Source organism: Corythoichthys intestinalis, chromosome 6 (genome assembly GCF_030265065.1).
Source record: "Corythoichthys intestinalis isolate RoL2023-P3 chromosome 6, ASM3026506v1, whole genome shotgun sequence".
NCBI classification, from domain to species: Eukaryota; Metazoa; Chordata; class Actinopteri; order Syngnathiformes; family Syngnathidae; genus Corythoichthys; species Corythoichthys intestinalis.
Window position 1 is genome coordinate 29,185,734 of NC_080400.1, and position 15,906 is coordinate 29,201,639.

At 40.0% G+C, this 15,906-nt stretch overlaps 1 protein-coding gene across 2 annotated transcripts in view; it reads left to right on the forward strand.

The window, feature by feature from the left end:
* Positions 1 to 2,699: 2,699 nt before the first annotated feature.
* The window catches only part of LOC130917353 (rho GTPase-activating protein 32-like), a 56,888-nt gene continuing 43,681 nt past the window's right edge, over positions 2,700 to 15,906 (forward strand). For both annotated transcript variants that reach the window (XM_057838670.1, XM_057838669.1), the window contains exons 1-2: positions 2,700 to 3,126; positions 14,234 to 14,351. In XM_057838670.1, coding sequence (XP_057694653.1) covers positions 14,263 to 14,351 — 89 coding nt within the window. In that variant the 5' untranslated portion in view covers positions 2,700 to 3,126; positions 14,234 to 14,262. The remainder of the gene's footprint in view (positions 3,127 to 14,233; positions 14,352 to 15,906) is intronic.

Below are 15,906 nucleotides of genomic sequence, written 5' to 3' on the forward strand. Positions count from 1 at the left end.
GGTGTAAGTGTTGTCCAATTTTGTCCGTATGACCTCCGGTCGAAGTGACACAATTAATTATATTGATAGCTAATGGGTAAGTCAAACATCTTAAATTGATTGCAACAACTATAATATTTGCAGTTAATGTTTGGGTTAAAAAAAATACTTAGGTGGAACAAGAAAAACACGTTGAAAGAGAATGACCTTTGCACTTGTGCTACTAAACTCCAACCCAGGGGCATGTTGGGAAACAAACATGAACAAGCATGTGTATACACCTGGGGTAACCACATGGTAATCTTCTAGATAAACATTAAATAGCAGTGAGGGACATTGTATCTTTCTTTTCAAAGGGAATGCACTTGCTGCTTTGTCACAGACGTGTTTGTAAACCATTTGGTATATGTATCATATATATATATATATATATATATATATATATATATATATATATATTTACTTGTACTTACTTATATATATATTTAAATATATATATATACAAATATATATATATATACATTTCAGGCGGGGCGGCTGTTTTTCGGCACATCCCCCCCCCCCTCCCGGTGGCCGAAAAGTGTCAATGCATGTAATTGACTTCCCTATTCAGTATATGATTTTTAAATTTAAAATTTCCGGTAAAATATTGTCTATAAAACTTGTAAAGCAATAAAACAAACAACAAAAATGAATGAAATGAGCAAAAGATATTTTATAATGGGTCAAAATTATTTTTCAAACAGATCATGTGACTAGCACCTTAGACGATCATTTGCTTTGCTTAGCCAAAACCACCCGAGGACCGAAGAGGCAAGATGGATATATGTAATTTTTTTCAACCCTAAGCTTTCAAAAGCGACAACAACTATTGAGCAAGAACCAAGGATTGAAAATGTGGACCATGAAATGCTAGAGACCACTGACAAAATGGTGAGCGGAGTTTCAATTTGCCCCACTAAAGACGCTAATTGTACAACAGAGCCACCACCAGTGTCTTGCCAGTGTAGTTACCCCCGTCAAAAATTGTGTCCCTTGGCCGCGGGAGCGCACACACACACACATTAATTATGAGTTATGTCGACTTAAACAAATAATTGAAGCCAGAAAAGAACCACAGTTATGTATTTTGGACATCGCCTTTTTTAAACTGGAGAAACTCCATACAAGACTTGAATTACTGTAATAACAGCTTTAGGTCATCCTACGAGTAAAACTGTGAAACATGGCCTTTTTTATGTTCAGTATGTATGTTATGTTATACGACAGAAAAAAAAGTTTGTTGATAACCTCGTAGATAACTACATCACCAAAACACGGAAATCAAGCAAATCAGTGCAGCAAAATGGCTCCGTCCAGGGGATGCAATTTTTGACTGGGGTAACTACATTGGCACGACACCGGCGGGCGTACCATATTCAATGGATGACGATCTTGGCAAAAAGTATACCCTGATTTGGAATCCCCTCAAGAATGATGGGAAACAAAAAACCCTCGTTTCAAACTTATTATTATAAATATTCTTGTAAGTTAATTTTATTGCTGACACTGCATTTCGGGTCATCCCCATGTTCCCCACGTGGAATATGTACTGTGTGGAACTAAGAAAACTGGTAGGATATAAGGAGTGATTAGTTCTGCCGTAACTGGTAATTCCCCTCCAAGCGTTATCTAGCCGTAAACACGTCACGGCAAAATAACCAATTCCCACCAGGCCAATAATATACCGGTTAAGCGATCAGAGCAGTTCACGGCAAAGGAAAAATAACGCTTTGCGAGTTGTCGGTTACGGTAATAATAACCACTGCCTAGTCTATTGAATCATAGCCGCTAATTGGGGAAAAAAAAAAAAAAAAAAAAACAATTAAAGTTTACTCACTAGTAATAAAATTTCGACTGCAAACGTAAATGTGCCTGGATTTAGGTTCCCACTGGCGAGAATGGTCCAAGGAACCTTCTTCTTTTACTGTTCCTCGATTGATTGCTTCCAGCCATTTGCTTGTCCTTTTCTTCTCACGAGGAGGAATGAAGAACTCCAAATGCGGCTCCAAACTCTTCCTTGTGTTACAACCCGCAACACGGTAATTTTTAGTCATTCCTACGGAAAAAAAGACGGCAAATAAGACAAAAGTTCAACGCGTTTGTACTACATTGCACGACAAAGCAACTGCTTGTGACTCGTGTTTTGTCCCAATTTCAATATGGCGACGCAATGTTGTGGCTGGTGACGTCATTAATGCCCGGAGGTCTGACTGCGAGAATGTGTCTGGAGGAGAGAGAGGAAGCGCGCAGATAACAAACGAGGTTGGAAAAACAGCTTGTTTTGGTGATTTTGGGTTGCGGCCAACAGTAACCGTTAATCCTGCAATAAAAAAGTAGGTGAGACCAACTCTCCGTGCGTTCTCTATATCCAGTGCGACGCTACAATAGATATTCACCACATTTTGATTGGGTGGGCACGACTCACGTCTGGGTGGGTCGTGCCCAGCCCGGCCCCCCCATACATCCGGCCCCGGTTCGATTCGCGATTTATAATGTCAGTATTCCACAATTAATTGACTTTGATGGGGAAAAAAAATAAAAGGAAATATGTACAAGATTATTCATAATTCGATTTTAAAAACTATAATACGAGTTTTAATATTATGGTGGACATGAGTGTTACCTCCCACCGACACACCAGGCTTATGTAAGCGTGTGCGCTCGTGCTGGATGTGGGAGTCTCCTTCCTTTCCCGTTGTATCGACCATTACGAACCACGGGCCCCCACGCACTATCCCACTACTTCTTTTATATTCCCTCATTGCTTTGCACCTTGGCATTGACTCGGCGTGGGAAAAACCGCCCGCGCTAACGCCTTCCAGGCGCGGGCACGGAGACGGTGTTTTGCGCGTTCCCGTGCTTGAGCGCAGTCAGAGCCACAGAGAAGAGAAGAGCCTCAGTTGTCAGCACCAGCAACACTGCGTTTTTTTGTTGCTACGGTTTTTATTTTAATTCATTCAAATTTTGGACGTCTATTTCAGCGGTCATCGTAGCCGTGTTCAAGCCGGGTGTTGATGCAGTGCCATGCCGCCATCATGCTGGCGAATGCCGAGGAGCTACTCCCTTCGGCGGCTTAGACGAGCAGAGGACACCCGGCCGCAGCAGGTAGGACTGGAGGGCGCACAAAGCCGCCCTCATCCTAACACCGTGACATCATTTAACAAACACACGTTTATAATGTGCAAGTAAACACAGTTGTCATGAAAAGCTGTAGGAAGTGTGACAAGGCGAATGTTGGTGGAGGTGGGTGGGGAGGACACTCAGCTGTTGCGTGGGTGCTGTTCCAGGTCAGAGTCCACCTGGGAGGAACTTCCCTCAGAAACCTGCTACGACAATTGGACAGAGGCAATATAGTGCAACGCATGAGCTGAATTGAAATTGGATTGAACATCTCCCTGCTAAAAATCCATCATAACCTGGCAAGCACCTATGTTGGATTTATTGTTTGGGTGCTGGTCTTGCTGGTGCAGCAAGACCAGTGCCATAACGCTACAAACTAGCAATATGCTGTATTATTTTTTTTAAGGGCTGTAGCTTTCAATGGCAGCCAATGAGTTAATAAGGACAACATTTTGTATGGTTATACAAATAGGCACAACAGTGCTTTATAGTACAGACGCTACCTTACTCATGAATGATTTACGCCCACAAAGGCTAACTTTATCTAGTATTTTCCATAAGTCGTTACTGTGAACATATACATATTTGGGCTGTCAAACGATTAAAAGTTTTAATCAGGTTAATCACAGCTTAAAAATTAATCGCAATTCAAACCATCTATAAAATATGCCATATTTTTCTGTAATTTATTGTTGGAATGGAAAGATAAGACACAAGACGGATATATAGATTCAACATACTGTACATAAGTACTGTATTTGTTTATTACAACAATAAATCAACAAGATGGCATTAACATTCTGTTAAAGCTATCCATGGATAGAAAGACTTGTAGTTCTTAAAAGATAAATGTTAGTACAAGTTATAGAAATTTTGTATTAAATCCCCTCTTAATGTATTCGTTTTAATAAAATTTGTAAAAATTTTCAATCCAAAAATAAACCAGTAGCTCGCCATTGTTGATGTCAAGAATTACACAATGCTCAGGTGCTGAAAACCATAAAATAAGTCGCACCCAAGCGCCAGCAGAGGGCAACAAAACACCAAAAAACACAAGTAACAAATGGACAATGCAATGTGCTGTCATTTTAATCTGTTTGAGCGGGGCATGTGCGTTAATTGCGTCAAATATTTTAACGTGATTAATTAAAAGAATTAATTACCGCCCGTTACCGCGATAATTTTGACAGCCCTAATAAATATGAGTAGATAACATTACTTTGCAAGAAGACCACCGCTTTCACATAACATGGTTTCTGACGGGGTGTTTGTAACTCGTGTGCCTCTGTTTGGGTTGGAACCATATCTTTCCTCATTCACTGCTATCAACAGCAATCAACATCAAATTCATTTTAACTGGGTGGCTGGAATTGAATGATTGCCACCAACCCTCCCAGTCCAATTGGATTGGATGTTTATCACCGTCAATGGCTGCTAATGAGTTCATATACTAACCTTATAGCCGATAGAAGGTTGTTGACCTGTTTTCTTAGTTTCAGTGTTGAAAGTGATAATTTGACAAAGTTACTGTGCGGTCAATGTAAAAAGGGTTCCTTTTTGAAGAAAGGTTTCTCTGTCACCATCAGTGGCAGACAATGAGTGAAATATCTTCCAAATACTAACGTTTTTTTGTGTGTTTCTGCATAAGTGCACGTTGCTGCTAGTATTGTACCTTATGGCATTTTATTGTGTTTTCATTGAGGGATACATGCAATACATCATCACCTTCTTGAAATACTTGCCTAAGTTAACAAAGATAATTAAAATTGCTATTAAAAAAAACCCAACAACTTACAAATGGTTCCATTTTTTGTTTCCTGAAAAATTTTAACAATGACTTAGGCAATTATTTTAAGAACGCGTCTTTATCGCAAACAATTCATGTGTATGTACTAGAGCTGAAACGAATACTCGAGCAACTCGAGTAACTCGAGTTTAAAAACTGATCCGAGTAATTTTATCCACCTCGAGTAATCGTTTAATTATGACAGTTCTAAGCATCACGTTTTGCTCGGACTACTTTTAATGCGGGGCAACGTAGAGGAAGAAGCAAAAAAAATAAAAAAATAAAAACTTACTGCAGCTGACAGCCGCTACAAACAACGCCGATGTTGCTAAAAACTAGCCTGCATGATGCTACGGTGGTAGCAGGTAGCGTCTGATGCGTCTCATAGAGATCACATGTATGTTGAACTAGATGCGAAATGACAGAGTCAGCGGCGTTAGTAAACAGCCGCCATCTTAAAGCAGTAGAGCGCTAAGCGCTAATAAATAAAATTAACGTTACTGTCACTCGCTCACGTAACGTTAGCCCTGCGGAGAGCTAGGTTTCTATTGATTATGAACACGGTCGATGCGTGGCTAACGTGTCTTACATACAGGCTTTAACATAACATAGCGCTGTGGAGTGATGAGGGTGTAAAATAAAAACTTAATGATACTAACTATCAATTTTAGCTCAGTAGTCATTGCTGGATAAAACACCAAGTAGCACTGGTCCCTAATGTGCTCCAATACAGCCTGTATCATACATTTATTTTGAACACTGCAAAAACTCAAAATCCTATCAGGACTTACAGTTTAAACTGACTTAAAACTTAACTAGAACTTCAAAATAGCTTATATATATATATATATATATATGTATATATATATATATATATACATATATATATATATATATATATATATATATATATATATACATATATATATATATATATATATATACAGTGCCTTGCAAAAGTATTCGGCCCCTTGAACCTTGCAACCTTTCGCCACATTTCAGGCTTCAAACATAAAGATATAAAATTTTAATTTTTTGTCAAGAATCAACAACAAGTGGGACACAATCGTGAAGTGGAACAAAATTTATTGGATAATTTAAACTTTTTAAACAAATAAAAAACTGAAAAGTGGGGCGTGCAATATTATTCGGCCCCATTGTGTTAATACTTTGTAGCGCCACCTTTTGCTCCAATTACAGCTGCAAGTCGCTTGGGGTATGTTTCTATCAGTTTTGCACATCGAGAGACTGACATTCTTGCCCATTCTTCCTTGCAAAACAGCTTGAGCTCAGTGAGGTTGGATGGAGAGTGTTTGTGAACAGCAGTCTTCAGCTCTTTCCACAGATTCTCGATTGGATTCAGGTATGGACTTTGACTTGGCCATTCTAACACCTGGATACATTTATTTTTGAACCATTCCATTGTAGATTTGGCTTTATGTTTTGGATCATTGTCCTGTTGGAAGATAAATCTCCGTCCCAGTCTCAGGTCTTGTGCAGATACCAACAGGTTTTCTTCCAGAATGTTCCTGTATTTGGCTGCATCCATCTTCCCGTCAATTTTAACCATCTTCCCTGTCCCTGCTGAAGAAAGCAGGCCCAAACCATGATGCTGCCACCACTATGTTTGACAGTGGGGATGGTGTGTTCAGGGTGATGAGCTGTGTTGCTTTTACGCCAAACATATCGTTTTGCATTGTGGCCAAAAAGTTCAATTTTGGTTTCATCTGACCAGAGCACCTTCTTCCACATGTTTGGTGTGTCTCCCAGGTGGCTTGTGGCAAACTTTAAACGTGACTTTTTATGGATATCTTTGAGAAATGGCTTTCTTCTTGCCACTCTTCCATAAAGGCCAGATTTGTGCAGTGTACGACTGATTGTTGTCGTATGGACAGACTCTCCCACCTCAGCTGTAGATCTCTGCAGTTCATCCAGAGTGATCATGGGCCTCTTGGCTGCATCTCTGATCAGTTTTCTCCTTGTTTGAGAAGAAAGTTTGGAAGGACGGCCGGGTCTTGGTAGATTTGCAGTGGTCTAATGCTCCTTCCATTTCAATATGATGGCTTGCACAGTGCTCCTTGAGATGTTTAAAGCTTGGGAAATCTTTTTGTATCCAAATCCGGCTTTAAACTTCCCCACAACAGTATCTCGGACCTGCCTGGTGTGTTCCTTGGTTTTCATAATGCTCTCTGCACTTTAAACAGAACCCTGAGACTATCACAGAGCAGGTGCATTTATACAGAGACTTGATTACACACAGGAGGATTCTATTTATCATCATCGGTCATTTAGGACAACATTGGATCATTCAGAGATCCTCACTGAACTTCTGGAGTGAGTTTGCTGCACTGAAAGTAAAGGGGCCGAATAATATTGCACGCCCCACTTTTCAGTTTTTTATTTGTTAAAAAAGTTTAAATTATCCAATAAATGTTGTTCCACTTCACGATTGTGTCCCACTTGTTGTTGATTCTTGACAAAAAAATTAAATTTCATATCTTTATGTTTGAAGCCTGAAATGTGGCGAAAGGTTGCAAGATTCAAGGGGGCCGAATACTTTTGCAAGGCAGTGTGTATATATATATGCATATATATATATATATATATATTTATAAGATCTAAAAGTTTTTTGAGTGAAAGCAATGAATTAGTCTTGTTTTTATTCTAGTTACGTCTGAGATGCAATTGTTGGCTGTTTTCAACAATGTACATCGAAAATAAAGACATTGATTGACTGAAAATGGTTCAATATTAGATGAAATGTCTTGTTTTCTCATGTATATTTATAATTGCTCTTCACCTAAAAATGTATATGTTTTATCCGATTACTCGATTAATCGATAGAGTTTTCAGTCGATTACCCGATTACTAAAATATTCGATAGCTGCAGCCCTAGTATGTACGTTATCTATTTTAGCAGATGAAGCAGCTGCATGCAATCTTGTGTAATAATCAGGTGGATCTTGATTTTTGTGTAGACACAAACCTTTCTGCATCAGTTTGGAAATCTTGATCTATTCTGGACACAACAAGACAAAGCCTGTTATTCATATTTTGTCTTTCATGGCATTGACTACCTGGCGAACAGGCATTTTTAATTCATTTTCAGCCAGTTTGCCGTCCAAAGCAGGCGAGCATGACATCCCCAATGATGAAACAGAAGCCTCGAACATTCAGAGAACATTTGTTAGTTCCCCGATTGTTGACCAAGGGAATACAGTCAATTGCTAGTTTAAAATGTGAAAACTATTGAGCACACTGTGGCTGTAGGTGATGTATGGGCAATTAGAACACACAGTAATTCAGCGAGAGTGCATTGTTGCACCACGGAATGCAATCGACGCGGGCCAGCAGTGGAGAGGCGGCCGTCGGTTACCGTGGCAACCTCTACCGTCCACGCTGACTCCTCCAGACTGAGGATGAGGTGGTGGTAAGAGGAAAATAGTTTACCCACCAACCTTTTGGCTCATCTTCGCCACCTCCTCATCATCAGCCATTTTGGTCGTGGAGAGTTGGGACAGGGGGCGGCCGTTCCGTCACATAATCTTCTCCAAATCTGACAGATTAACTTGATGTCGTCTCACACGGCGGCTCAATCTCCTCGCCGTCACACCGGGGCCAGAGAGCACAGCGATTAAGCGCGCTCTGATTAAATTGAGGACAATAAAGCCACAAATATTTAATCAACACGCCCATCTCTCACCCGGGAGGACGATGTAATCCTGCCACGCTAAAAATAGACCACACAAAGACAACTTTTACCAAGACTCTTCGAGAAACCCACACATATTACATCACTATGCAGTATTTAGTGTATGTCCATTTGACTGCATTTACTTGGTGGAATATTAGGAAACATATCCTTGACCAACCGGACTCATCTTTTCATGTTTACGCGAACAAAATATGTAGGCAGACATTAGTCCTGTCAAGACAGGAGCATCTGAAGCAGGTTTTATAAACAGCCCACATGCAGTTGCTTGTCCTATTTTTTTGCAATGTAGGCCATCAGATAGCTGTCTCTTTTTTGTGAACCCTAAAAAAAAAAAGAAGAAGAAGAAACGCCTTTTAAATGCGCGTACCTCAAAGGAAACCTTACAGATGGACTGTCTTGTTTATTGCATCTTATGGATCAGCAGAACACTGTGGCGACATGTGCTATGCAGTAGCTGAGTGCTATGTTTGACAGTGATGAACCAAGGCTATGTTTTATATACCTGACTCTCATCTTTTCTGTCTCTCTAATTTCATTGCAAAATATGATATGATATCCAATAGGGTGGAACCATATTGGAAAAAACTGACATTGCGACTTTTTGGGGGTTTGCGATATATATTGCGATATTAAAACTAGATTAATTTTCATCAGATGACTTGAATAGCTCTATTTGGGAAGACTTTGGTTGACTCACTATGACCACATGGTGTTCATTAGAGATGTCCCGATCCGATCACGTAATCGGAAATCGGGCCGATTGCGCCATTTTTTAGAAATCAGAATCAGGTGAAAAGGATCGGGTTTTATTTTTTTGCTTCATGCTCATACAGCCTCTTGCCCTCTCTCCTGCTAAGCAGTGTGACCAAACTGTTTTTCTTGGTCACCAGTGCAGCTCACATTTGGTATGTAAAGTTAATGATGATTGACAGGTTTGTAGCTTTGATCTGGCCAGAGATGCCTCGGTAGCTGTACGATCAAAGGCACAAATGTGTTGATCATCGTTAAGCTTGGTACACAGACTGAAGTGTGCTGTGGCACTCATTGTGTAAGTGAGAGGCTTTTCTCGGCAGCGTGAGTGAACAAGAAAGCCCGCAAACAGTTTGCGAAGACATGTCAACAAAGCACATGGATTACTGGAACCATGTACAATGGTCTTATGAGACAGGCAGGCTTTCTAGTGCACCGTCTTCAGAAGAGGCTTCCCCCTGGGGTGACAGCCATGCACACCAATTTGATGGACAGTACGGCGTATGGTCTGAGCACTAACAGGCCCCCCAACTCTTTAATCTCTGCAGCAATGCTGACAGCACTCCTGTAACGAGTCACATGGTATTTAAGGGAAAATCACAAGCAGTATTCAATTTGGACATTTATGGATATACGTAGTTTCCAAGAAGTGTACTCACTTTTGTTGCCAGGGGTTTAGATATTAATGGCTTCATTTTGAGTTATTTTGAGGGGAAAATAAATGGACTCTATTATATAAGCTGCACACAGACTACTTTTCATTGTGTCAAAGTTTTTTTGTCAGTGTTGTCCCATGAAAAGATATATTTACATATCTGCAGAAATGCAAGGGGTGTACTCACTTTTGTGATACACTGTAATGGCGTTTAATCCAGGCTATGGGTGTGTATCTGTAAATGGGAAATGGTGTTATTCTTGTATAGCGCTTTTCCACCTTTCAAGGCGCTCAACGCGCTTTACACTACTGGTGGCGCAGCACCAGGAGCAGTGTGGGGTTCAGTGTATTGCTCAAGGATACTTAGTCGAGTTCATCAGGGCAGAGAACCGGAACCAATAACCTCTGGGTTGGGGGACAACTACTCTACCACTGAGCCACGCCATCCCCATTGCTGGGGATCTGTGAATGATGAAGATTGATGGGTATAAAAGAGATCTAAAAAGCCATGTCTCTGCACAATAGCTGCTTTTATGAAGAAAAACAAATGTGTACATTAAAAAAAATAAAAAAAAATAAATAAACAATTGTACGTCCTGTGATGGGAGTATTGCGCATGCGCACATTGCGATGGCGATGTTCAAACGATACATTGTGCAGGCCTAATGTCCAAAACGAGCAAACATAAAACAATAGAATTGGATCTTATTTGACCTGGCAGGTGTACTAAATAGTTTGTCTCATGTATTTAGCCTGGAGGATTCCTTCAAATGTTACCATTCTTAGCACACGCAGGCAGCCTTCACATTGCAGAATACAGAATGTCCTCGGTGTGTGATGCCACAGGCTCCAAGGCCGAGTATTAGACATGTAATTTTCATGAGGAATGTGCAGTAATTCTAGCCACATAGACAAGATATTGTAAATAAAGATAACAAGGTGAGGGTTGGATCTCTAACTAAAATGACATGGCCAAGGTATTTACAGTGCTTGTTACGGAGGAGATAGTACAAAATGAATTGCTTTCTGGTCCTGCCTGCCTGCTTGCATTCTGCTGAGTCATCAGGCTTTGTGGAAGTCCGTCAACAGCCAGCCAGCAGCGTTCCTGGTGGAAACGGGCACTAGTTATTTGACCACTCCCAGCATTTCATTGCTGATTAGTGAGGACCTCAAATTGCTTCAGTTTTTGACCGCCATGAATCTTTTCGTGCTCTTTGAGCTCCCGCTCCTCCACTTATTGTTTGTCGCCAAACACTCATTGCAAAGCTAGTTATGGGAATACTGTATAGAGAACCATTAGGGAATCTGGTTTCACTGTGTCAATGCATTCCGTCTGCTTGTTTACGGTACATAATGAGAGGAGTAGTAATGTTGAGAGTATATCAGTTATCTCATAGCTCCTGAAAGGACTTTTGATATAACTTACAAGGGGGCTGAAATGATATCATAATACCATAATAATAATAATAATAATATAATAAAATAATTCACCAAAAGTGAACTTACCAAATCCCCTTATATGACTAATTATTAAACAAAAATGATCAGTTTTGTAGTCTGATACAATTATGGGTATGTTTGCGCCTTCTTAACCCTTTATTGGGCACTCATTTTTCATATTGGCTGCTGTTGACGGAACTGGACGGCCGATCCATTGTAAATGAAGATGCTGGACTCTTTCATGTAACACTTTAACAACCAAACTGCGGCAATCAGAATTTGAACAATATTTATAGTTTTATAGAAATTTCCTTTCTAAAGATTAAGCAAATGTCGAACATCCAGTCACCTTCAATTATCTCTGGCAGTCAGCGTATTCATATAGCCTACACGACTTTTTGACCATTGGTGTGCTCGTCTGACAAATGTGCACTGCTTACGTTTAAAATACGGAAGTTATTCATCCAAAGGTGTGTATAATGTGTATTTTCTTAATAGTCTTTGGTTTTAGACAGACAGGTCAACAGACGTAATCCACAACCAACTACAAAAAATACAAATACAACAAGCATTAAATAATGTGGCTAGCGATTGTAAGCTATTCGCTTTGATAGCATTTGCCAGTATGGAAATGACTCAAAACAAGGCTTAATTTACAGGAATGAAGAAATCTACGAAATCTTTGAAAATCAGTTAGTAGGTCAATTGAACGTCAAGCCATACTTGCGTAGGCTGATGTTTACTACATTAATTCAAGAATACAACTAAGCCATTGGTACTGCTGACCATAGGCGGAGTTTGACTTTTGGGGCAGGGGGGGCACATGTTGATGATCCCGAAACGCCGTGTCATTCATCCATTCGTCATCCATTGAATATGGTACGTCCGCCGGTGTTCTGTCAAATTTTGCACCCCATCTAAAATTGCAACTTTGTGTTTGGCCGCGAATAAAGTGGTTACAAAGTAAACACCGCAAACTTTCTTTAAATAAAGGAATATTTACTTACGTTTGATCATGGATGGACATGCAGAAAAGTTCCCCTCAGACACATCCTGCTATGTTAGCTGCACTCAACAACTGTACGCTCATCTCTCACTGTTTATGTTTGTCTTCCCCGGGTAGTTAAGCATTAATTTACGCCATTTTCGTGTTGAACATGGATGTTTACTATGTTACTTGTTTATTAAGCACCTGTGGATAACATCGAGAGTCCAACTGAATGTAAAAGAGGGCTTATTCACTGCCACAACAGCTTTGGGAGCAAAATATTGTAAGGGTGCAAAATTTGGCAGACCACCGGTTGTGGCTCTGTCGTACGATTAGCGTCTTTAGTGGGGCAAAGTGAAACTCCGCTCACCATTTTGGTGGTGCTCTTTGGTTTTTCATGGTCCACATTTTCAATCCTTGGTTCTTACTCAGTAGTTGTTGTCGCTTTTGAAAGCTTTGGTCTGAAAAAATGACGTATATCCATATTGCCTCTTCGTTCCTCAGGTGGTTTTAGCAAAGCAAAGCAAATGACTGTCTAAGGTGCTAGTTGTGTTACTTTGTGTTAGTGGGTTTCTTGAATGAGACAACTTAATGAAAGAGTTGACGTTTTTTACTGACAGATCTTTAGTTGCAGAACAGTAGAGAAGCATCAACATTAACTGTCCACTGGCGGGCTTTTTATCAGCTGTCTCGAGCTCGGTGCGTTTCCTTGACTTCCGTGTGCTATGACGAGCAGACATTACTAATCGAACATGCAGATACGATTTGCTCATATCATTACAAATAGTCACATAATCTGTTTGAAATTTTTTTTTGACCCATTATAATTTTTTTTGTTCATTTCATTCATTTTTGTTGTTTGTTTTATTGCTTTTATGACAACATTTTACCAGAAAATTCTTAATTTTTAAATCATACATAGGAAAGTCAATTACATGCAATGACACTTTTCGGCCACCAGGGGGCCTACCCCTCCTTAAACTCCGCTTATGCTGCTGACTGAAGTTTGCCGAGAGATTCCAGAAGTTGTCATAGTTGTTATAGTTGTCATGAACCATTTATGTCACCATTGTCCAAATTCTGAGTTTGAATTGGGCTATAAAACAGGTTTATTTTCATGGTGAAATAGGGCAGTTTAGAAAGAAGTGTCAATGTAATGTTTTGAAACCAGAGGAGCTAGACCCAGTCTCCAACGTCTGTTACCGCAGGCTTTTTCAAACACTTCTGGGAGTTAATTTTGTAAAACAGGAGATTGGGCCTCAGATTTTATGCATCCATGGATTTCCCAACTAAGTTGAAACTGGAGAGACTCTGTATTTGTACCTTTGTTTAGATTAGGGCTGGCACAAAGATTTTTCTTTAGATTTTTTTAACCACCGACTATTGGTCACACTGTCAAAATTATTGTTAAAAAAAGCTAGCTGTGGACTGTTGCACACGGTACTCTAGTTGTAATCAGACAACCACAATTATTTTCTCATTTGCCTTAAATACTGTACTACAACTGGTCTGCTAGCCAACGACCCGATTCAATCCAGCAAGTCGAGCCCTCCCCCTGACTTTCAGTCCAACGTGCATCATCACTGTGTCAGCTGGCAGCATGATAGAATGACATCACCACACATTACTGTCGAGCCTCCTTTTCGAGAGAGGAGCTGAGCACACAGCATCCCCTTGTGTGGCTTCTTTTCCCAACCACCTGGCTTAACACACTCCGGCTTTTTCTTTCTCGACCCCTCCCCAACTCTCACGTTTCAGGCAGCGTGCACTTGCAGAACGACAGCATCATGGAGGCTGGCTGCGTGGTTGCCGCGGTGATCGAGAATGCTGCCACACGGCCCCGGGTGCAACCAGGAAGTGGTCACGTCCTTGAGGGGTGAGCCCATCTCTTATTCTCTGCACTCACCTAAGTCATATACACTCAGCATCAAGATGATTTGATGAATGTGTTTATGCATGCACAGCCATTTACAATCTATTTCTATGGCCACAAGCAGTGTGACTGCACATTGAAATGACTAATATTTATCCCAATGTCACTGAGCTCATCACCCTGAATAAGTATGACAATGCCGGCCCCTCATCACTTGTGTATGCTGCTCATAAAAATCGACCTCACCCTCTCCTCTACAAAGATATTGGGTCACGTTTGGAGTCAGGCTTTTGTGAAAAGTTGGATTCGTGGTTGGCTGCCTTTATAGCTGCCTGAATAGGTGAGCTTCACTTCACAAAAGCCACTGAAAGACTGCACTTCCTCTCTGCTTTGTCATGTTTCATTGGACATTTTGTTTAAACCTTATCAGTGTCATGTCGAATGACTGAGCTAATGCAGTGTCATGATTTGAGTGTAACACACATAGTTGACTCGTTTACCCCCTCTGCTGTGTATGTGAGAATTGCAGTTTTAACAGGTGAATGCTCTTCAGTGTCAAAAAATCTTGTGAAATATTTGGGAAAAACAGGGTCAGTGGTGAGATGGAGTCTATCCCAACTGACTTTGAGCAAGGGGCGACTGGGCTGGTTTAAAGTCTTCAGTTAACCTAGTTGCTTAAAAAATAGGTCAAGTGAAATAAAAAGTCCCTTATATACAATATCAGCTATGGCAAATGTTCTTTCTTCTGTTTTTCATATTTTTATCGATTCGTTAGCCTTGACTGAATGTCTCACTCAACTTCATGCAACTCTGTCGTACTTATGATCAGAAAAAGAAAATTATTCTTTTCATTTTTGCCTTACTGATTCACATCAGTTACTGATTACTGATTTACATAACATTACATTACTGATTTACATCAGTCAGTTTATCCTCTTTGTTAGCAGTAACAGCTAAATAGATGCAGTAGCTAGATAAATACATACAGTAGCTTCTACTCCTGAGAAAAAGCTAACATTAGTACAGATTTGCCACCCTGTTACTGTGACTATCCCAAGTATATGACACTTAGAATGAAAAAAAAAATGCTACCATTGATCTGTAAGATGAGCTAATCAAACCTTTGATTAGTCCCCCCAGAAATAACCAACAAAAAAGCGTTAATTCCGCATAGAGCCATTCTCAATTCTATTGCTTGAAGATGTTTTTCCGTGGTCATTAAAGAACAAAACATACTAAAATGGCCAGTTATATGGAACATTAATGCAATATTGATGTAAGAATTCTCTTAGGAAATTATTTGCTATATCAAAACATTATGAAACATTATTATTATTTATTAATAAACACCAGTATTGACTTTGTCACTCTTGGTCAGATTTATTTGCATTACTTATAAAGTGAAAAACATTTAATCAAAAAATAGGTTTGAGACAGAAGCGATATGGAAAGAAATATTGTAATTACTGTATTTTCCGGATTATAAATCGCTGTTTTTTTCATGGTTTGGCTGGGGGTGCGACTTATACTCTGGAGCGACTTATGTGTGACATTATTA